General features: G+C 37.3%; 1 protein-coding gene across 1 annotated transcript in view; it reads right to left on the bottom strand.

The window, feature by feature from the left end:
- Window positions 1-24,686, bottom strand: part of MAP3K15 (mitogen-activated protein kinase kinase kinase 15) — an 87,296-nt gene that overhangs the window by 40,039 nt on the left and 22,571 nt on the right. Inside the window, exons 2-6 of the mRNA XM_037377241.1 lie at window positions 22,758-22,897; window positions 19,385-19,408; window positions 10,824-11,017; window positions 8,185-8,353; window positions 6,792-6,898 (exon numbers count right to left, since the gene is read on the bottom strand). Of these exons, the coding sequence (XP_037233138.1) occupies window positions 6,792-6,898; window positions 8,185-8,353; window positions 10,824-11,017; window positions 19,385-19,408; window positions 22,758-22,897 (634 nt within the window). The remainder of the gene's footprint in view (window positions 1-6,791; window positions 6,899-8,184; window positions 8,354-10,823; window positions 11,018-19,384; window positions 19,409-22,757; window positions 22,898-24,686) is intronic.

Here is a 24,686-nt window from a genome sequence, read left to right as displayed (position 1 = left end):
TAGCATTTTCATGTATTAAACCTTTGTTACAGTAATGATATGTAATTAATAATAAAATAAGTATTTTCAATTTTCTTGCATAAAAGAGGACGGTGCTAGTTAAGTATGCCTTAATGACTCCATCACAGATGTTCTAAACTGGTACTAACTACAAAAGACTACAACAAAAAAAGATTAAAAAAAAGTCTTAATTATTGAGGAATACAACAACTAACAAGAGTTATTACACTTGCACTTTCACTTAAAACAAGAAACTAATCTGTGACTTGAGACACATTTCACCAAAGATGTAATTTGATTGTAGAACCTTCAATATTTAGAAGAGTGAATGAGGAAAACAAAAACCTGAATTGGGCTTTGAGGCTGGAACTAAACTTAAAAGTCTGCAGTTAGCTACAACAATGAAAAAAACCAGCCTTTTCCCCCCCTCATATACACTTCAGGTGCTTCATGCAAGTCACTCATATAAAATAAGGAACCCCATAATGTGTTTTTCACTAAATCTGAGTAACTGCAGAACAGAACATTTTAAATATCCAGTGTTTTTCAATGGGAATAATTTCCTAAGGCTACTATTATTCACAATTACTAGTGATTTTCTACTTGCACCTTGTTATGCCCTTCACTTGCTAATTGCCCTTTTTATTATTGTATTGAAGTATGTTGCTTGTTAAAACACATCATGCTGAGTTAAATAATAGTGACTGCAGCTGCCCTCATCTTTAATATAAGTGAAGATAAAACTGCCTTGGAAAGAGACTGAAGTCTTCACAGCTCTGGCCTCAGGCCAGGGCTGGGTTTGGTTTTAAAGTCTACTCTGCTTTGAATAGAATTTGGCATACCCTCTGGCCTCTTTGCAAGCTTCCAGAATTGCTAACTCCAGTTCTGGTAAATAAGGTCAATTTGAAAATACTCAAACCTAAGTGTACTGAGAAAAAAAACCTGCTATGCAGCCCTAAATTAGTGAAGTAGATCCTAAGCAAGCAGCCAGCTGACTGGCACACTTAGCATTTAAATTAACTACAAATATCTGTATTTTATCTATCTGCTATATATATACACTCCAGCAACAGGAAATAAACCAATAAAGAACAAACTAGCATCCTTTTTTGCTACTCTTAATCCGATTACAAGAAAGCAAAATTCACAGAAACGGACTGCAAAACTTTCCTGTCCCACTGGCTTTGATGATGATTTGTACTGCTCATGCGACTTGCTCAATGCTTTTAGATAATTTGAGGCAATATCAAACACAGAAAAGGGCATGGTTCATTTTATTCTAAAATTATTAAATAAGAGAAGGTATCCTATAAACTTTTTTTTAAACTGTAATATCACAGTTGTTGCTTTTTATGTAAGACTTGGTGGAAAACAATTGTAGTTTTTTCAGAAGAAAACTTTAAGATCTTCTTTTACTGTTTATGGTTCCTTTTGATTCCAGATGGATCAAAAATTTAACTGTTGGTTATAATTAATCCACATGATACTTTAAAGCATTGAAATATTGTGATTTCAAACATAAAAGACATGAATATATGCATATATAATATATTAAAAACCATATTAAATCACTTTATATGCCCATCTCCCTTGAGAAGAATCTTTGGGTTTTTTAATTAAAAAAAAGGAGGGGTAGAAAAAAGGCTGTAACACTAGAGAACTAGTTTTAACACCATGCCATGCATGCAGGTAGTATTTCTACCTTCTTTTCATTAATAAAGACAGGCATTGCACTAGATATTCAGGCAAATTACTTATTGGAGGCATAGCTGCATGTGTTCAGATTCTGTGGATTCAGATCCAGATTCTGTAAGACATCAAATCCCAGGGTAAAAGCTGCCACCAAAAAAGGGTCATTGACCAGCTCCTCTATATGTGAGTCAATATAAGCACTTGACAGACCTCAGCTATAAAAGCAGTACATGAAAGAGCTCATCTGGCAAGAGCCAGGTCCTAAAGCCAGCAGTAACAACTGATGTCAATCCCATGAACTCACACAGGGAGGAGTGGACAAAAGTAACAAATATAGTGACATGCAAACTGTGGTGCAACACACAGGAACTTTAAAAGTGTAAAAGCTCAAAGTTTCAGAAAAAAACCCCAGAAATTCAAGTAAACATTACAATGTAAATTCAGGCTCCGTACACGTACTTGCCAATGTAAAGTTAAACTTTGTGATCAAGGGTGGTGGTGGGGTGGTAGCGTTTTGTTGTTGTTCTTATTTGTTTAAAGGAAGCATGACTACTGCTCATCTCATACAAGAGCTGGTTTTACTGTGAGGTTCTGCCATGGACTTGCATTTGCTATTGGTGTTGAGGCCCCTGCCTCAGGAGTTGGGATGCAGGTAGAATAGAGGCTGGGAGCTGCAGGAGAAGGGACAATCATACACCTGAGACAGGTGGAGCCCATCCCACATGACTATCTTCTAGCTTTATGCAGGTCCTTTCACCCAAAGACTTGCCACAGATATGTGCAGTCCTTATTTTATAGAAGCACTGGCTTGAGAGCCTGAAGGCTAATTAATAAAGGTTCATTCACATTTATTGTCTAAGACAATGGGATTTTTAAATATGTTTCATCATGTTTTATACTTTAAAAGACAAGTCACACTGTAGACACCTCAATTTGAGAGCCTTTAATCAGCGGACTATGGGTATCTGTGTGTTAGTTCCACATGTGTAAATGTAAGTAAACACTGTTGTTCTGTTTCTCCATATAGTGATAAATTACTCAGGTATTGCAACAATAAACACGAGGAGACCCATAAAAACTTCATGTGTGGGGTGGAGGGCTGTGACATATAATAAATGTGTATTTACTTATCATATGGCACTGTTAAATTTTTAACAAGCAGATCAACACAAAATATTGAACTACTGACCAGTTGACCTCCAGCTATTCCAGTGCACCACACCAGACAAAGCTCTCAAAAAAATCAGACAGCCTTCAATTAAACACACATTTAAACCAGAGGAAATAAAACTGAAACCTTAATTCAGAAATATCTCAGTTGTCAAGAATCTGGAACTGTAAGAACATCCTTTCATGGCAGCTCTCATACCTCATTTTCTCCTTACACAGCGCTTGCCTCCCAGGCAAGGCATATCCATGGGCTGAAGTAAACAGTCATCTACAACTCAAACACCCAGCCCACAATTACACAGCATCTTAATTCATACCAAAGCTGTGAATACAAATCTTGAAACATTCATGTTGCACATTCAGACTGAACTCATACCTAAAGATGTGTTCCATTCTGTGCCTAAATCAAGATACAATCAAACCTAAATCTCAGCTGGGAAGCAACAAGGAACAACATCTTAAACCAAGCCATGTCTGATAAAAGAGAACACACTCTGCTCTGCTTGTGTGTGGAGTCAAAATTAATTAGCTGAAGACACTGGTAAAGGAACGGTGTTTTGCTCCCTAGGAGTTCTAAACAAGCAGCCAGGGTAGTGACCTGTTTAGCCCAGGCTTGGAAACAAGCACAAGCCTGTCATTGCAAACATCCGTTATCAGCCTCTTATTAAACAGAAGAGACGACAAATCTGCTATGTTCTCGATAGTCTGCTCCGAAATGGAAACCAAGGAGGAAGATAGTGATCTAGGAGAGGGGCTGTGCTTAAAAACCTGGTATGTGAATCAGGGTACCAGAAATTAGCATGAAAATACTGCCTCCCTATACACAATAATTTTGAGTGCTTTAGAACATTTCTGCACAGTACTCCGCAGGCAGGCCCAGGCTTGCTTTGTGCATGATCCAAGCCAGGTCAGATGCAGGCTGGCTCTGAAGCAGAAGACATGCAGCTAGGCTGGAACAGTGGTGAGTCTAAAGTAAAACATCCCTGTCCCTTCCCTTAGCACAATTTGTGAACTTGGACCCAGAACTGCACACAACTGTGGTTCAGATTGGGCTCGTGTCCACCTGATGCAGCAGCAAAGACCTGAAGCCCCCAAAAGCAATCCTCTACCACTTGCCTGCTACATTGCTAGCTCTGCACAGCACTGGAGCACCACTGACTTTAAATGTTAAGTGAAATTAATTGCCAACAGAACTCAGTCACAGAGTCCAAAAGGAAATAAATGAATGAGTGTCTCTGTTGATTATGACCACAGTTCTGGCACACTTTCATAATGAAATTAAGCAAACATTAACTTCTGCAGGGTCAGATATTCTTACAGCTTCTAGTTCTGTTTTGCTTATCGTGTATTTGTTCCTAGTAGGGTCAGACTCACTGAGCAACATTAATACTGTTCTGTATGCTGGAATTAAAATAATATTAAAAGAAAACATTGTTCTGTATTTTTATAAATAGATCTTGATAGAATTCACTAAAAAAATTGTTTTTAAGAAATTGCCATGGAAGTAAGATTCCAAAAGTAACACTCTGGGGGTCATTTTGAACTAAGTGGACTTGTTCTGAAAATGTTTAAGTCTTAACATTTGACTTTTGTCCATTATTTTGTTTAAGGCAAAAACATCTGTAGAAGCCAAATTCTGCATTCTCACTGATGGAAAATTGGCCATTTATTTCTGAGAAAAAAAAATCCATAGAAATGTTTAAATTGTTCCCAGAAGAACACAAGGAGAGCCACACTGGTTCAGGCTAGTGATCAATTTAATGAAACCTGTTGATGGGAAAAGCGAGTTCATGAGTAATTAATTTTGCCTTGTCTTACCATGATGCTATTGGCATTGCCAAAATGGAAGATTTAATGGTATAAGGTTCACATACTGCTCAAAATACAAATAATTTGAGGACAAAGAATGCAAAAGATCTTGCCAATTTTATTATGCACATTGAAATGAAAAAGCTTTAAAACCTGATCATACCAGGATATTTCCCTAAGGACAAGGCATGACCCTTGCATTATGCTTATTGGCAGATTTAAACATCTTAGTCAAATTCCTGAAATAATAAAAAGTTGGACAAACTTCTTCTAAAAAATAGGGCTAAATCCTTTTTTGTTGAAACCACTTCTCAAGCCATCAGTATGGTATCTTAAGGAGAACTGAGTTTCAGAAGCTTTATAAGATCATAAGGTAGAAAAAAACATACAATTCTGTAATAACAATGATGTTCAACAACAATAACTGTACAGCCAAGAACATGGTTTATAAAAGAAATGCCAAAACACTGGCTTCTACTTTAAAATACTGCCTTAATGTGGTACAGTAACAATTTTTGACCTAAAGTACATATTTTTATTTTATTTTTAAAGTAGTCTAATGAGAAAATTTTCTCTCAGTTGATGTGATATCAGAGAAAACTGCAATTTATATAAATGCATCTCTGTCTTCAAATTTTCTGCAAGATACGATTCAGCAAAACAAGTGAACAGACTTGTAGATGGTTAATCAGCTAAGATTTAATGGTCTATGACACCAGAAGTGGAGAACCAAAACATCCAGTGTTCACTTCCAGTCTTAAAAAATTCATAAACCTACATAAGCTGAATTATATGTAGGAACCATGTTCATATATTTGGTATCAAGAGCTAAATAATTTACCCTTCTGCTTATAAAAAAAGGCTTTTTCATTTAAATTTGGGTTAAGGTTCCAAACATGGGTCTAGTTTCCTTTTTCTGTGAGAGATTTGGGCATTGTCTGGCACCTGATAAGTTCCTTCTTACAGAGATAATTCTTATTGTAATCAATCCACTTCTCAGAACTTAAAGATTTTCTTAATAAAAAAAGGCATTTTAAAAAGATTTAATTCCAACTTTCAAAAAAACATGACTATAGCTAGCTATCATAAAAGCATGGACATTAGAGTTATGTGCAGTATCAGTCACACCTATGCTGTATAGTCCATATACTCTCTATTACTTACTGCCACATCTTTCAAAGATCACTTCAAGCTAGTTGCCACTGCATCACTCAGCCCATTAAACAAACCACCAGATCCTTTCCAAAAATCACTGTTTTCTATGAACTTTCCTGTTGATATGTACTGCATTCTTTGCTCCTATGTGTATGACCTTGGATATGGTTGCATGAAAATATTTTTTTTCTTTTTAAGAGAAGACAATCTATAAAATGTTGTGAGAAGACTGTTCTTCGAGACAGAACTGATGCAGTAATACCCAATATTTTTCTGAGCAATGATTTTGCATTTACTCCTAAGTCTGATGAAACTGTCAAATGGCACCAGACTTATGACCACCTTCCATAAAACGCTACAGGAACTACTTTTCTAGTTCCTAATCCTTTTGACATATGCCATCCTGACAATGCCCAGTACTATTTTTTAGTTAGATTGCAGGTCATAATTTTTAACACCATGTGGATTGCATCTAACCAATTACTTTTCTTATTATATGTGATTTCATTTGATTTCAATGCAATCTTAATATAAATTCTTTAGAAATTAAGTAACTATTATACATAGACACTACAGAAATCTGTAGCTAACTATAAGAGTTCAATAATATTTCTGTGCTTCCTAGTCTAGCAATGTGCCTGCAGGTCCAGAGAACCTTCCAGCCTTTCAAGGAAACTGTATCATGCATGATATGTGTTTTCACGGATTAAGCAGTGCTTATTATCTATTACTTTAATAACTTACCCATAACCCAACTCTATCACACTAAACTTTTCAAGACATTCAGAATAATCAGTGACTCAGAATAAACAATCTCAGCCTGACCAAGGACCCGTTGGTATCATTGGAGTCTTTCACGATTACTCAGGTGGTCTTTGGAACAGATTCACTCTCATCGGGTTGTTGACAAAATGATGGTTGTCGGAAAATAATGATTTCAAACGTTATCAACCGATCATTCTTACCGATTTAACGCAAAAGCATAATGAAATTTAATGTTGTGTTGATCAGCCAGATCGCAGGTAGGAAGCATTTCTAGTGTTTCTACCAGCTTCACCATAGCATCGTAGTCCTGGTATGAATTAAAAAAAAAAAGAAAAAATTAAAGCCAAAAGAAAATAAACTGAAAGCAGAAGAAAGCATCACTACAACGTATCATGACTGCTAGACAGTATCTCAGGTGACTGTTCCTGGAAAAGTCAGTGACACAGACTCTGGGTAAGGAATTAAACAGGGATTTTGTCTGTCCACATCAGTACTTGCCTCTTCCTCACCTCAATGCCATGGCCCAAATCATGGAATCCCTCTGGCCAGTTTGATTGAATACACTCCCAGCACCAGGAAAAAGACGTGACAAGTCTGGCTCTTTCAGGCCTTATTAAGGACCTCTGATGAATGACACTTCATCAGATTGTCACAGACTCAAGCACAGTTCATTCTGCCATGTGTCAGCCGTTTGTGCGTTCATTTTGGCTTCTCAGGGGTAACCTGCATATACACTGCTGAAGAGGCCAGTCTACTGACACCACAAATGGCCTCACATTACTTAATTTGTTGATTCAAAACTGTTTCAAGATGTTTTCGTTTCTCAAGGGAGAAGACCTTTCAAAAGAATGCAAATGATCACCAGGGCCAATCAAAATGAAGCTGAATAAAGTGCTGCAGGAAAATACGCATCTCAGATCAGTTGGGTAGTGCAGGATAATGTGGTCACCCACTTCTCTTATGACCCATTTACACTAATGAAATAACCAACTTAGCTCCTGATGGAAAAAAAATGTCAATGGAATTGTTGGAAGTATACTTCAAAAGGAATGTCAAACACATAAACTGTCAGATTGGAAATACAGGCTGTGTTTTAGCAAAAGCAGAACTTACTTTAAAAATAAAATCAAGAAAAAAAGATGCAGCTATATTTTAAAAATAAGTTAGTGTTTGTCTGCATGACAGCTCTCAACTTAGGCACCTTTGGCCAATACAATGGTCACAAGAAATGTATTTTCTTCATTTCTAAATATATCTGACTATAGGAGCGAGAGAGGAAAGGGAGGGAAGGGAAAAGAAAACTTTTTGCTTCAGATTTTTCTTTTTTTTTTTTTTTTTTTAAGGAGGTTAAAATCAATGAAAAACAAAAGGAGGAGAACTCAGGAAGTCACCTAATTGGTGTCTCTTGTTCATAGGGAAAATAAGTAAGAGTCTAAGGCCCCTTAAGTTGCCCAACAGGCAAGTCAAGCTGTTAAACAATGTAACAATTTAGTGTCAGTTTTGAATCACTGTTTAACAAACAATGAAGTACAACAAAACAAGCAAGCAAAAATCCCATGATAAAATAATCTTCCTTAGTCTTTAGGAACATACCTGAATATCTCTGTAAGAAAGAAGCAGGTTTATGACTATGTCAGAAGTCAGCACTTCAGTATTATCCATACGAAGCTTAATCCTGGCCAGCTCCTTAGCCAGTTCATCTCCTTGATACTTTTCTCTAGCTTTTCTAATATCATTTAGCAGTGTTTCTTTATAATAGGCACTAAAGAAAAAAAGATAGACATATGGGAAGAAGACTGTTAGATGCTTCCTATGAAACACGGTTATATTTCTAATAAAAAGCACGATTTCTAATAAAAAGTACCATTTTCTCAGTGAGGTGCACATCAAACATTTCCACGTTTTTCATTAACTCACCATAAATATTCCACCTTACCCCATCTCAGACTGTGGGGATAGGTATCAATGTGTTTATAACCAGGACTGTGAAGTAATTTTATCACCACAGTAAAACTGGGGCATTTGTTTGCCCCATTACTGACCACAACAGATGTGGTACTTGGTAACCTAAAGGCAGCTGGAATAATTGGGATAATAAAGTGTCACAGAGATGAAAGACCAATGTGATGTAAAGAGGAGGTACATGACTTTATCATGAATGGAAGAGGCTTTCAAACAAAGAAAGTAAAACAAAAATAAGCCACCAAAAGCTGATTTAATTGCAATCTGTTTGATGAACAAAATATAGAATGTAGGTAGGATCTATGTAAAAGCCCCCAGTAAGTGCACCTTATTTATGCTAACGTCAGTGCACAACACAATACTGGAGCTTTTGTAGAATAATAATAATAAAAAAATCATATATAAGTTATCAATATGACAGTTATAAACAACCTGGACAGGCTACTTAGGGGTAACTTTTATCTGGAGCAGCTTATGGAATCTCTAGTTTGGAAGTTAGCAGATGTCAGCGGACAGATACTCAAGCGCATACAACGCATTTTTGTTTACAAATGAGTACTGCAAAGTATTCAACTTTGCTTAGCATAAGCCCTACACATGGCAAACAAAACTAAAGCTCTCTGTCCCATATACATTATATCTTACATATAACATGTAAGATATGCTTATAATACAAAGCAGCAAGGTCACAGTAAGCATTATTTGAAAGCTTTTAGTAGTTGTTTTACTGTCAGCAGAGGTTGGGCCTAATTCACCATAGATTTCCAACCTCAGGTTTCTATCCAGCATTGCCTTCTACCAGCCTAATCACAGTTAGTTCTTCTTGTGCTAACCAAATGAAATGGGGAGAATGGGGTAATGTTTTTCAAAGCATCCAAATGATTTAGGAATAGGAATCTCACTTTCAAGAATTATGCAACACTTAACCTCTTCAAACTTATTCAAACTTTTGGCAGGAATGAGGGATCATCTAGCTATATCTTCCTCTTCACTGGGATTTACCACAACAATGTCTAAGTCTGCAGCTGTACAAACACCTCTTTCAGGCACTTCAGCCTGAAAATGAGAAAAAGAAGAGGCTTTACTATAGGACTTCACAACACAATTATCAAACCAAAATCATCCACAACCCTGGTCATAAACATCAGAGATGAAGTATACAGGTAGCTTTGGTCAGCTGGTGCCCAGAGCACCATTTCACAATGACACAAACACTAAGTGGTACCAAAATTTACTACTAACAGGACCAACTGTACTACTAGTTTCATGAGTCTGCACTACTAAGTACAGCTCTCCTATATGCTGACCAACTCTACTGAGTATGCTGACCAACTCTATTGAGTTTCTGCCTCTCCTCTTGTCCTTTCCTCAAAGTGGGCTGGTGTCACCTGCATGTAGCCTCCCCTCTAGCACTGTTTTGGAGAAGCGGGAGGCAGCCTGTGCTTCTTCAGGCCAGCAATATTCCAGCCACTGCCCAGCAAGGTGCCAGAGAATAGCAGGCCTACCATGGATGGAGGTGTAAAGGACAAGGTGTGTGCGGAGAGGGTCATCTCTGTGATCCTAAGAGTGGGACCAGGTGAGAAAAAGAGTTTTTTAGATGGCAATGGGGAAAGAGAAAGATATCAGAAGGCACTCAGTCCTACCTCACACTTCAGAATGCTAGGAAAAAGAAAACCTAGAAGCTCAGTCTCTTCCAGTGTTTTTCCAGAAATACAAACAAAACCAGACTAGCTGCAGGGTATAGGGTGAGCAATCAAGAAAGAGACACTTCCATCTTCAGCCCCAATCCTCAAAACTCCAACAGTCGCTTGCAGAAGTAGGTGAACAGTATCATGTTTATTCGGCGATGTCAGAAGGCTAATGTTAAAAACCAAACCAAAACAAAAAACAAACCATGGAAGTTACATTTGATTACCCATTACTGCAATACGTATATATACACTTACTTGGTGACAGTCTTTGGCTTTGAGCTCTATGAAGAGGCTGTGATCTCATCTATTACAAACTGATGCACTGTAATTTATCCTTAAGCACTTTACCTTACCCATGGACCAACTTTGCTTACTTCAATCAATTTCTAGCATAACATGGTTAGTTAACTGCAACAGTTGCAGGACATCACTGCAGGAACCAGTAAAGTTAGCAGCTTCTTTTAGCACTATATAAAGTGCAGTGAAAAAAATAAATGCTATTAGAGATTCTGCATCTTTTTTCATAACATTAAAAAGGGACTATCAAAGATTCTGGGGGTGTATGTGTTGTAAAATTACCATGATGTAACATGAACATCCTTGAGAAGGCTGATAAACTTGTCCACCAGTGGGACACAAAGTGGCCCCAGGATATTGTCCCAGTTGGGTTGTATGTACTCAGAAGCTCTTCGCTGGGCATCACTTTCACAGCAAAAGTAGTCAGCGCAAGGTGTGACAATATATGGAATAAAATAATAATTGCCACTGGAAGCCTAAAAGAAAAACAGGCACAGTTTAGAAAATAAATTAAAGTGAAAACATGCTTGTATATACGCAGAATCTTTTACTGTCAGACAAAACAGCTAGATTAGGACTGGTGCACTCTGAAGCTTTAGCACAGTGCAAGCATTAAACTCAAGGAATTTTCCATGGAAGAGTTACAATATTAGCAAGGGTGATGAATAAGGGTCCAGCTCTGTTAAGCAGCAATACAACAAAACTGTTCAGTTTTTTAATGTGATGCACAGACCCCAATAGGGTCTGACAGTTACAAGCTAACCTTCTGCTCCCAGATTTGTGGGGTCAGAGATACACTTGCATCCTCTCAGCTCACTCTGTGCTAGGAAGGATATGATGCATAGCTCCCCACAAAGAGAGAGAGAGAGAGAAACAGAGGCATTGGAAAGACTAAACATTAGAGATGTTTAATCCACAGGAGTCTACAAAACATTTGCTGCATGCTGCCATCAGACACCAAACCAACCAACCAACCAACCAAACTTTGACATGTTTTGTAATATATTTAAGACTTCTAACACAACATTCTAGAAGTAAACCCCAAAAATTCTTAATATGGCACATTAAAAAAAAAGTAAACATGATCAAGGTGCTGAAAGCGGAGAGGAAACTGGAAATGCCCTTCAAAGCACAAGACCAGCAACTTCAGTCTCCAACTCCTGAGCAAGTCCCCCAAAATCAGAAACTGCAAAACCACAGCTACTAGAAGTACCAGTACCCCATCTGGAGCTACAGTAATTCTCTGTTGTTAAAAAAACAAAAGTAAACTGCATTCCAGAGTAACTAGATAGGAACACTGACACATGAAGATGTGTCAGTATGACACATCTAACACAATCAACTACCAATAAATACCCTTCAACTGCCACCTTGGGGATATCAAGGCATCAAACATGTACAGCAAAATCATACCTTTAATTTTTTCGTATCATCTAAGCCTGCAGTAAAGCCGTAGCCATTTAAAGAGACCTTAAACAATTGGAGAACACTGAGATGATGGGAAGAATGGATATGAAGATGGCATATTTTTATATGCATTAATAAAACAGACAAGAGAAATAAGAAATAAACTGTTCATAGAAAGTTAACAATGTAGGGCATGTAGTTACTAAAAATAGAGATGGAAAAAAAACTGTATCGGTACATTCTGTTGCTGAACTGAGTCTGTAAGGATTTAGAATTTTAAATTATTTCTAATAGATAAAGATCAAGCCCATTCTTTCCTCATAAACCCTATAGTACAGTGTCTCTGTTGTAACAATATAATTATCTGTTGCAGTGTTATCTTTACTTCCTACTAAAAAAGTTGGAAAAATTGCAACCCAAACCACCAGTATGTTAAAACAATTTAGTCTCAGGTTTGTTCAAATAAACACTCAGTTCAGTGCAATACAAAAGCTGCTTGTATATAAACTTTATTCCTAAACCTGTTCTTGCAATGGCAAGAAAAAATCCAGTTTGAAAGTATGATGTATCTTGTCACACAAAAAGAACTGCAATTATCTACTGAAAAAGCAATTTTCGGAAAAAAACCGAAATGACATGTGAAACATTGTATTAATCTTATTCAGCCACCATCTCATCTATTTGACTTTGATTTCTCACCTCTTTTTGGATACTGAAATGTATGCAATTAAAAACATATTTTTATCAATAACAGATACATTTTTGTGTGCTGAAGCCAGGAACCTCATATATATTTGAGCACATCACCTTGTCTGAAAAGCAACCAGCTCCAATTTTCCGGTTTCTTCTGTCCAATATTTGCATATAATAAATTATAAAGCCCCTTCACACATGGTGTGTGGCCTTTCTAATAGAGCCTTTCTTATCTTCACTATGTAAAATATGAGTTCTGTCCATCTACTTTTCTTATGCTATCAAGAGTTAAAGATAGCTAAAAATATAATCTTTGCCTCTTCTGATTGTCTACTGAAGGATGCTGGACTCTGACACCAAAAGCAAATCGTGAAAATTACTGTCCTGTTATACACCAACTGTTGCTTTTTAAAATAATGAATAAATGGCACAGGTATGTATGAAATAACATACGGTAATTCTAGCTGCAAATATATACAATCTATAACTTATGACTTAATTGTAATAGAATTATAACTTCATAGCTTATAGACTGCATGCTGAGTTGCTTTATATCAGAATTAGTAGTTAAGCCATTTTTATTGTCTTATTTTGAGAAATTTTTAGGTTACAATTACAAAAAACAAGTAGACTGGAGAAAAAAAAAAAGTCCTCAGTAACTCATCTTTCAGTAAATAATATATACCCATTATGCTAGCAACGAAACTTATTATATTCAATCACAACTTTAAAATTTATCACAGAAAGAACCAAAACCCTGCCCCCCTCCCCACTCCAGGAAATACTGCAAGTAAGTTGAGAAAGGGACTTTCCTCAAGGGAGCATGGCTAAAGGAATTACTAAGTACAGAGCCATGCCTTTGCTGAAGGGCTGCCAGGTTAGGACCACTTTGGCCATTTTTAGGCTCTAGGCAAAACAGGTGAGATGTAGAGTGTTTTTTGTCTTAAAATACTCCTTTAAACATTTTGCTAATGCTGTTAAAAGTAAACTTTTGACCATAATAATGTAAAGGGGTTTTTGAATTGTACTGCTGCTACAGTTATTTTGGTGCAACTCTCACTTGGTGGCAGAGACACTACATTAGAATTAAAGGGTGGTTTTGGGTTTTTTTTTTCAGATAAATAATGTCGAGTAAAATCTCTGCATTTTCAGAGAGGGAATTATGCCCACAGCTAATAGCACAATTATTTCACTTGAGCCATGCAGGCCATTTTGCCACTTATTCATGCATCAAGAGTATGAGGAGTGCTTACCCTAACTTACAAAGCAGTTGGAAGGAAAAGATGTAAGATAACAGAAAATGAACTGCATTCACTCAAAGAGGTCACAAACTTCTGAGTGTTCAGGGAGTTTAATCCACTACTGTCTTAAGAATTAAGGTTTTCACAGAAGTTTTCTGTGACATCAAATTCCTACCCATCTTCTGATACATGTGTCTAAGATGATATAAACTTAAAAAAATACTCTGTATATTCAAATTTAGAACAGAAAATACAGTTATGTAAAGACTGAGAAGAGAGATTATGACAAACCAAACATTCTAAATGTTTGAGATTTATCTTGCAAGGAACAAGTACTCCAACATTACAATCTCTTTGAAGGAAAGACCCTGCCAAGCACGGTCCTTAAAGTATCCTTATAAATTTTTAAATGCCTAGAAACACAGTAATAAGATGGCATATCTATTCAACAGAAAACAGATTTAAAGTGATACATCCTTTGCCTATCAGATTACAGATAATCAGTATTCAGGAGGTACTTGAACCAAAAGAAAAGGTTTGTGGTTGGCAACCTATTCCAAATTGAAATAAAACAACGAAGAGGAAAACACCACCAAAAACCAGCATAAGAATCAAAAAGACAGACATGACACATGAATAGAGATATGATTAAAGAAAGAAACAAGAGAAAATGAATATAGGTATTTATAGCAAGTCCATATTTACAAGGCCAAAAAAAAGTGCAATACTTTGCCACCCAGAATGTAAAATTTCTCTGTCTACATGACTTAGTTGTCTATAGATCTCTTGTGTCATCATTAAGGTGCTTTCAAGTCTTAGTTATATGAACCTGTCGGACTCATTGTCTGATTAGTTAACTATAATCCAACCACTACAAGTATATATCCCTTGAGATAGTAACATTTCCATAAAAACTAACTTACAGAAATTAATTTTAAAAGCCTTAGTTTTCATTATGTCAATATTAACAGTGTCCTAATTTATGATTGGAAACATTAGAGGTAATATTTACTGGGTTACCCATTGCCTTTGTACTGTTCTTCTCCCCAAAAGAAAAATGATTGTCTGTATGTAAAACGTTCTTACTCCTCTTTCATTCTGTGCCCTTTTGCAAACCCTTTTAATACTTCTGCTGCCTCAGGCTTTTTTAGAAATATATATTAAATGACCATATAATACAAACTTTTATATATTGTAAAAGTAGTCAGAAAATAAAAAATAGAAAGTTATTCTGCAATACTGCTTCTTCAGATTATTAAATTCATATAATATAATTGTACTTTGGAGTCTTGGCTCTCATTTCAGTCCATTGGGGCTACTAAATTGGAGATTATGAGTCCAAATGCCAAAATCTTTCTCTTTTGTTTTCTTAAAAGTTCATTGCCTTGAAACAGCAGATAGAGTCTAATTTATACAGCTACTGAAACTCTGACGAGACTTTCTGCCAATTACAATAAAAATTGATTTTTCAACATAAAAATTCCTTGTGGCAAGGATAAATTGCAGTCCTGTTCCCTTTAGATCAAGAAGAGTTTTTGCTAATGACTCCTCCATGGCCCAAACATTATTCTCTGCTTACTCTAAGAGCTACTACAGGATTTAATGAAAAAAAAAAAAAAACAAAAACCCACAACAAAAAAACAAAACCACACCAACACCCCCCCCCAAAAAAAACCAAAAAAAAAAACCCCACCACATTTAAATACCTGAAAATACTACATCAGGCCCACAGGCCTAAATATACTGTAATAAACCTTTTCACTTAATAACCAGCTTAATTTTTTTTAAATATCTTCCCTGAAAGCAATTAACAGGGTTATTCAAATTTCTTCAGGCATACCATCAATTAAAGAAAATTTAACTTTTAAGTCTTTCTCCTTATACTCTGTACTTGCCATAATAGTTTTTCCAGAGTGGGAAGTTTTAGTTAGTATTTTCAATGCCACATTCAAACAAACTGAAAGGATCCAAGTATGTATCTCAAACCATGCGTAACCAATGCCAGATCTATTGCCAGAAGGACCGTACATTTTCCTTCCTGACTCCAGCGGTTTTTAAAAAGCCCCTTGTGCACTCTTTTCTTCACTCAATCTTTGACTTTTTTTATGCAACATTCCTTAATTTTCTGTAAAGGAGAGGAAATTTCCCTATTGGGAAAAATTATCAAGGATAGCAACAAAATATTGCACCAAAACAGAACAACTTTCCCATGGATTTTGTCTGTTACATTGGTTTGGGGGCATATTTTTTTTAAAGCAATTTTTTCTTTAGAAATTCCTTGAAGCTTCATTTCTCTTGTAAACCAATGCTTATCTGACATCTAAGGAAACTGCAAAGCACAAGCCCATTTTCCATAGATAAATTTATTTTCCTGTACCCTATAGTCCAGTAGCATCCCCTGTACCCTCAAATCTTAATTTTTCTATGACACAGTAAACAAACTGTTCTGCAAGACTGCACATTTGCAATTTATTTTATCAAAAATAATTTTGACAGCAACTAGAAAGCTGTGCATACATCCTCAGTAAAATTAGCAGAAAATAGTCCTCAAAGCTCAGAGCAGCTCTATAGAAGGAAACCTAACTGATGGGACACAGAATCTTGACCTTGAATTTTATGCCAGGGCAATTCTTTCTTGGGAACTGAACTCTCACAGCCAATAATTCTTTCCTTTTGTATCCAGGTATGCAATAAATTATCAATACAGAATTTTAATTGCTTGTTTGTGGGAGTCAAGTAGAACTGAATCACATTCCCCATCTTATCTCTGAAAACTGCATTCCTGAATGGCAGAAGAAAGGAGGGAAATTCTACCTTACACTCTTTTTTTCAGACAGTAAATTATTAAATCTCTCAGACTCACATCACCACAGCATGCTGCTGTATAATTCTTGCTGTTAGATCAGCTGTAATCAGGCCAAATCTCAAATGAATTCCTGGCCTTTTTTCTATGCATTTTCTTCAGCTATAAAGTCCAGTTTCCTTGCTCTTGCCTCCTCCTTGATGCTGAATTAGAATAACATTTTCTTTACAAGGAAAACATCCATTTTCTTCAAGGTTTACTTGTAATATATGGAAGAAAATCACCCCAGACAATACACTAGACATTCATCTTCTCTGCATCTTTAACATGGCTCCACATCTGTTCCATGCTACAATTTTTTTGCACTTCTGTACAAGACTTGAGATTTGCAGGATAAATAGCAAAGGTGAGGGCAAGGAAACCTTAGAGAAATCTCCAAGCTACAGCAGCCAGCCCAGAAAGTTTTGTTTGTGCTGCTGGAAAACTGGTGTGCAGTGCCTGGTAGCAATCTCTGCTGCCCCCCTTCCCTTATACGCAGTGCAGATGCATGGACATAGAGCTTATAAGGCACAGAGAGGACTTCTCTTCATAAAACCAGCCATGGTACTCTTGTGGCTGCCTCTGGGTTGGAGGAAGGCTTAGCAGATCAAGTACCTATCTTCTTTCCAACACGTCTCCAGACCCTAATGAAGAGTGTATTTAGGCTCTTTCTGCTGTTCCACAGCTATGTGAGAGGCATACCCACACTTTTGAATCAGGAAAAGTGAAAGGAAAACACAAAACCCTAGTAAACATGTATTAACTATTCAGCATTTAAACTGAAATGGTTATGAAGCTATGTACTTGATTGGACACAGTAATTCGCACCAGTTCTGTACCTACTTAACTAGTACAGCGACCCTCATTAGCAATTAACTTAAAAGAAAACATTGCCCCTGTGATTGTAGAATATTTAACCAGCAATGAAGCAGGGGCACCAGAGTGGGGCAGGGGCAAACTACAAGCCTCTCATGATCTGAAAGGAGGGGGGGGGGGGGGCAGAATTGTCTATTTGAAGTCAACTTCAACTTATAAAACCAAAGTTTTAACATATTAACTATTCAGCTTGCTCATTAGTTTGTTGTAAATTCTGATTTTAAAAACCCAACTGATAGAAGAATGCAATATGGGAGCACATTTATCTAATTAAAGCAGCTACAAACAACTTCAAATAGCACAGAAGGGTCTAAGAATCCATACCTGGTATTTCAAGTCTTTTATTTTTTCCTCACTGTATTTTATTCACAATTCAGTATTCTTTAAGCACTTGAAGAGAGTGGATTAGGCAGGCAATCCCTCCTTTTTATAGGAGGGATCAGGATCCTAGTTTCAGAATCCTTCCCCACCCCTTTTGCTAGCCACATGGTGTTTACAGGTCTAATACCAGGCCCTGCTGTGGAAACCATGTCACCAGATCCATCTTTTCTTCTCTTCCTTGTCAAGGTCAATACCTCCCTCTGTGGGAGAAAGTCTGCTAGAAGAAAAGATTGCAGGCTGCTAATCTGATCATGCTAGGCTGAACCTCCATCCTCCTTGCTTTTACTCCATTTCTGGAATTGCCACCAAATGGCTCAGTCACAATTGTCCCTCTTGCTCTGGAGGGGGAAAAACATGCTTGTGACATTTTGATCATCCACCAGTTGGACAGTAGCATTCGCAAGCAAACCTGCCTCATTCTGAGGTCCCCCCTCACAGACCTACAGACCACTAAAAGTACTTCACACCCCACAGGTGAAACTAGTTCAAAAACCACAAGACACAGAGGAAAAGGACCTGGATTTACTCTTGTGCTCAACATGATCTATCTTTAGCCTATATGCACCACTGTGGCCAAGTATAAACAGCAGCTCAAAATAAACAGCTGTGACTAATGCGTTATTTCTTCTAGTTCTCTTTAGCAAAGTCTAAGAATATTATTTTAGTGCTGCTCAATATTATTTAGAAGAAAATAAAAGTATATGGTGAACACTGGGAAACAGAAAGAATAAATGAAAGTTTAAGATTTTTGCAAATTCAACAGTCATCAGAATTACAGTGTAAATTTCTTAATGAAAATAACTACTGACATGATGTGAAGTATGACAAAATATATAACTACAACATCGTGGCATATTGCAATAAGCCTAGAATAACCACTAAATTTTACCTTAGTTCAGGCTTACTTACTTGGTTGGTTTTACTTGCATTAAGGGTAAGAATGTTTTTACTTTGGGAAATAAGTTCTTGCATTCTAAGCAAAACTGGTGAATTTCTGAGGAAGAGGATGGGTATATAGTAGCTAAAGCGTTTGAGATACAAAAGTAAGTCCTGTTAAGGCATCACACACACATATGCATTTGCACAACTGGGTGAAGAGGGAGAAAGAGACTGAATTTCTGCGTTTCTATTTTGATCTATCAACCTACATACATATCTACTGGCACTAGAAAGTTTTCTACAACTTAAAAAGGAACTCCTAAAGAAAAGTATTTTTTTTTAATCTAGCTTTACTTTGGAAAGGAAGTCAACAATATTTCCACTAGTTTGAATTGTATATGGGTAAAACAGAGTTCCTTCAATCACACAGAGCATATATATGTTTGGCAGCTTTGTTGTTAGAATTACTTCAAGTGTAGTATCCTCATTTTGTGTTTTAAAATGAATGTGGATTTAATACTTACTGTGTTTTTCTGAGATGCCATATCCTGGAGGGAGGGCGGGAGGGAAGGGGAGAATAAAAACGTTTATTCATTTTTACTAGGAAATATTATTTCCAATAAAAATATCATACATATATATACACACACACATATATAGACACAGATATGTTCCAAGTAAAGGGACAGAACAGCATCAAGAAAAGTCTTAGTAGTTCATGTTAAGAAAAAATTAACAAATCAGAGAAGAAATCTATTTAAAGTGCTCAGAAGATGAAGCAAGTTGTACTTGCCAGTAATTGGAGCTGGCACTCCACATACCCAGTCACACTCTGGACATTTGTTAAACAAAAGCATTCAAAGCTGAAGATTTTTTTTTTCTCTGAAAGAGTATCCTTGAGTCGCCTAGGTCCCTTTCCTACCTGGATGGGCACAGAACAACACACTCCTCCTACACCGTAATTCTCCCCTCAAAATCTAACGAGAGATATAGAAACTCTGAGGCAGGTGATATGCCCATTAGTTTATAAACCAGACCTCAAAGATTTCCAGTTGCTGGTAAGTAACTTCCTCCTCCTCCTAGTGATGGCTTACATGTCCAATGAACACTGCTTGGTGAAACGAAAAAGATTTCCAGGTAAGCCATGCTACAAATGTTAGACACAGAGTTGTTTCTAAGCCAGGTTACTGGTATAATTTAATTGTGCTCTGGCAACCTAAGACGATTCTACATGAGCAACTTCATATCTGACAACCACTGCACAGAAATTATTGTCCTCATGCTCTCTTTTCCTTAACAACAGACAAAATATCAGGGGCCATCTAAGAGATTTAGTTCTGCAAATATGACCCTCTTGTAATCTGGATTGCATGTTCTTTCATATGCTTGGAATTAGGGTGGTTTGGAAAAAACATTGGTGGAACCAAAGAGACAACTCCTGGGAGAATTTCAGGATGGGTCCTAAGAGATAAGCTATATAAAGTCAGGCTGCCTGAACTTCACAGATCTTCCAGCAGAAGTAATAGTAGTCATGAATACTGCCTTTATAACACTTAGGCTAACCACCCTTAAAAGCAACGCACAGCAACTGAGATCCAAGTAATGAATTCCTGAGGGAAAGGGAGAAAAACCTGAACAGATTAGTCATAAACCTGAGAATAAAGAAACACCAGCAAATGCTTAAAAATACATATTAAGGTACTAAAACCTACCTAAACAGAATTACTGATTAACTTAAACTCCTTCAGCCCTACCAAATACCTCAGAACAAAAGTGATGGAAGGGTTAGACATCTGAAATACCACAGAGCTGAAGAATTAGTATGTCTACCTGGCTAAGCCAGCATATCCAGAAAAGCTTTACCTACTGCAGGAAAAGATCTTTCTCAGCAGGGAGAATCACTTTTCTAAGAGCTACCCAGCACCTATTCCATGAAATGTTTTATGAAAGACCCCAAGAACAATCCCTGTCTACCTTCTGATGTATACCTAAGAAAGGTGTATTAGCATATATGATGGTATCCAACACTGAACTGGGGCTCAATTGCAGAAGAAGTATCAAGGACATCAGAGTAGGACTGAACAATCTCCCAGCACCCTGCTTAAACTACTCTAGCACTTGCTTCAGAGCGTCTCTTCTACTTGATTCCAGCAACTTAAATCAAGCCTTCTGATTCCAAACAAGATATACTAGGGGTCTACACAGACCAAGGAGGTTGTGCAAACAACTGGGAGATGAGGACTAAATCAGCGACACTGACAGAGTTTCTAGCAGAAGAGACATGAAGGCAGAAAATAGCTTTTCCAGCCTTAAGTGACACAGACACGCCCCAATGTTCCCAAGTCCCCAGATTTGTCCTTGAGCTTTACATCCTTAGCAAAAAAAGCCCCAGAACTGACAGTGCAAAGATTTGCCAGTTCTGAAAACAATCCATCTGAAGATCCAACCCATGGATGGATGTAAGCCTGGAGGTCATTCAGCACTCCAGTTAGGGAGCAGGTGCTTGCACATGTGCTTGGCATAAAGTACAGAAATCAAAGCCATCCGCTGAGGTCCTCACTGGGCAGAGACAAATAGAAGATGACTAGTCTGTGCTTCCCAAATTCAGGCACATCCTTGGGAGAACCAAGTTGATCAGAATATCCGAGTGACAGCATAAAAGAAAGGTAAAATTGTGTTAATGAAAAATAAAAATAAAAGATCTCTTTGCTGTCAGGTGTATTACCAGTGCAGGATGAAAAGCTGTATGCCTGCCCACCCAGATTAGTTGGAGGAATGGAAGGCATGCAAGTATGCCTTAGCGCATATCCATATGGATAACCTCTTTGAGCAAAGAGCGTGAGAGGCTTTTGCCTGTGTAAGACTGAATTCATGTGATGCTAGGTCACGCAGAATGTGAATGTGTATGTGGATCACCACCTGAAGAAAGGAAGTATGGGGTACTAGACACAGAGTAAAATCAATGACATTGAGAGCAGGAAAGAAAAGCTGTGACAGAACAAAGCTTTTCTGGGAAAAGAGAGGGAGACTCATACAAAATTAAGATTAAACTTAATATTCTTATAGGATCAAGAGAGACTGGAGAATTCCAAAAAGGATTTTTGGACATTGGTGCGTGAAAAATATAAAGTAGTAAGAGACAGTAACTCAAAATAAGGAAAAAAACACAAAGCTTGAACAATGTTGCTCTCAGTGAAGGCAGCAAGAAAATGGATCATATTAAAAGCAGCAGTAGGTGATGATACAAAGCATAAAAGTGTAAATGCCATCTAAAACAAAGAGAACCTGCACTAAGAAAAAAAGAACCATCCACAATATATGACTTGCATCCAGAACAGCATTTCAGGACTTAACATGTATAGCATGTATTATCCTATTATAAAAATGAACAACAGGGCTATAAAAAGATTTGGTGAGGATCTTCCCCCACCCCCCCCTCTTAAAACAGCAATAAAAAGGAAACTCCTGTAGTCTCAGCTGCTCAGCACTTAGGAGATACAAACTTCATCCGACAGAAGTGCTTCAATAGTAGGAGTAAGCTGCAATACAGCCCTTGTTCAAGGGTTGTTATTATACAGGCCATAGCATTTTTTAACATGTATGCTATTCAAATGAGAAAGAAAGGAAAAAAAAAAATATCAGACCTGCATTCTCATTCCAAGTCTAACCATCTGAAGCAAAATCAGTACCATACTATGGATCTTTTCTTATAAACAAGCTTTTATACTATTCTAACCATACCGGTTTTGCTAGCAGCTGTTTTTCTTAGAATGATTTTGTTATGTAGCAATCAGGAAATCACATTCAATGGAAGTTTCAGAAAAACACAAACATTTGCAGGATCAGGTTTTTACAAATATTTCTGAAATGAAGCGCAGTTTGAAGTGAGAACCTTACTTTGAGAGACTGAGCCGTGTCAGCATCAGTGTCATGGTAGAGTATAACATTATTAGCCATGTCAAAGCTTTCACGCACGCCAAGATGGTAGAACAGTGATGGTTGCTTGGAAATATCACTCATGTCCACAACTGCAACATCTGAAATGAGAGAGGGAGGGAGGAAAGCGCTAAAAAAAATAATCATCTTAAAACCATTTTTATTCTTATACAGGATTTAAAATAAATCCTGAATTTATACATATATTTGGACAGACAAAATCAATATATTCAAATTAGGATCATTTTCTCACAGTACAAGTAAATTTTACCATTCATATGAAAAATAAGAACCTACTCAGGAAATTATCAGAGTGTTACACTAACTGGGTGGCAGAATTTATGAATTCTGCTTGAGGTTTTGGAATCACTGCATCAGTAATACCTCAGGGGAAGAAGCAGTTCTGCATTTGCTCTTTGAACTGGGCCTGACAGCCTGAACACCCAACAAGATGGAAGACTCCAAGCCTTCAGGTGGAACCTCTAAGAACAATAATGGAGCAGAAAATTAGGGAAAACTGCAAGACCAGATTCATCTTAAGAGGCTGAGATGTGGAGAACAGGAAATTCCTAAACAGTAGAAAAAGAAATGACTGTGACCTTAAAAGCCACAGGGAAGATGCTCAGGGGTGCAGGAATGAGCCAGAGCAAGACTTCCACTGCTCTTGGGTAGTATTTTCAGTCAGAAAAGGAAGGAAAAAAAATTCTGTCTGTGGAAGATGACCTATAGAGAGAGCTAAAGAGAAATACCCCCTAGTGTGCAGAACAGCTGAAATACAGGCAAAAGATTCTGAATTCACCATTTAGCTCTCATATAAGCCTAAAGGCCAGAGAGAAGAAGTAACTGGAGAAGACAACATGTAACACTCAGTTTTTTTCCTTGATCCCTGTAACCTCTACACTAACTAAGAAAATTTTGCTTTAAAGCTTTTTAAAGGTCTGTATCTATATGTCTGTCTGCTTTCACCATTGTGGAACAGATGGATGAACTTAAACCCAAAGTATTCGTAAGACTAGAGCCTTGGCATTGAAACCACTGGGGAGTCTGACGTTCAAAACAGATTTGAGAGACTCAGTGCAGCTGGGTAGTAAATCCTGCATCTCTGAAGGGGGAACAGTCAGTGTCTGTACCTATGGGGAATGACAGAGAAGGGTGAAGGGGTCTGTTGTGTAAGATCTAAACACAGCAGCCAGTTTACCTGTGCTTCACCAATGTTACACATAACAAGAATTGATACTCCATACTTAGTATGCAGGTTCTTGGAAAAGTCTGCAATGAATATACACTCCTGCACAATTCTATCAGTCTATGCTAACACACCACACTGGGGTCAGCCAGTCCCTCTGGTTACTTAACAGACTCACTGTTAAAGCACAAGGAATGTTTTGAGTCCAGAGATAATGACCTGCCTTAAAACCTAACCATCACCATTTAAGAGAGGGGAAAAAACCACACCAAAAAAAACCACAAACCCAACCCAAAAGTCAACAAAACAAGCAAGCAAGCAACACAAAAAAACCAAACACACCTTCCTTTCCCCAAAAAAACCAAAACTCCAACACAAAATGACGGCCGAATGAGAAAATCCCCTTATTCCTGTGGAACTTCGGATCCTGCACCATTTACTGATGATCCTTCCAGTTCCTGTTTAGCCAGTTCTCTACAGCATGGACAAAATTCTTAGTATACTGCACAGTGTAGGGTCACACAAACAGAGCAGGCTTGAAGCAGTAAACCCCAGCTCCATAAGCACATCCAAATGTAGATTACCCCAATATTACAAAATCATTTTGGAAAACATATATGTTCTATAAAACAAAAGTTAAGACAAACTAACGAGCAGACCTAGAATCAGATACCATCTAGGGGGAAAAAAAAAAAATCAAGTCG

This window comes from Falco rusticolus, chromosome 2, assembly GCF_015220075.1.
Source record: "Falco rusticolus isolate bFalRus1 chromosome 2, bFalRus1.pri, whole genome shotgun sequence".
NCBI classification, from domain to species: Eukaryota; Metazoa; Chordata; class Aves; order Falconiformes; family Falconidae; genus Falco; species Falco rusticolus.
This window is presented reverse-complemented; position numbering and strand designations above follow the sequence as displayed.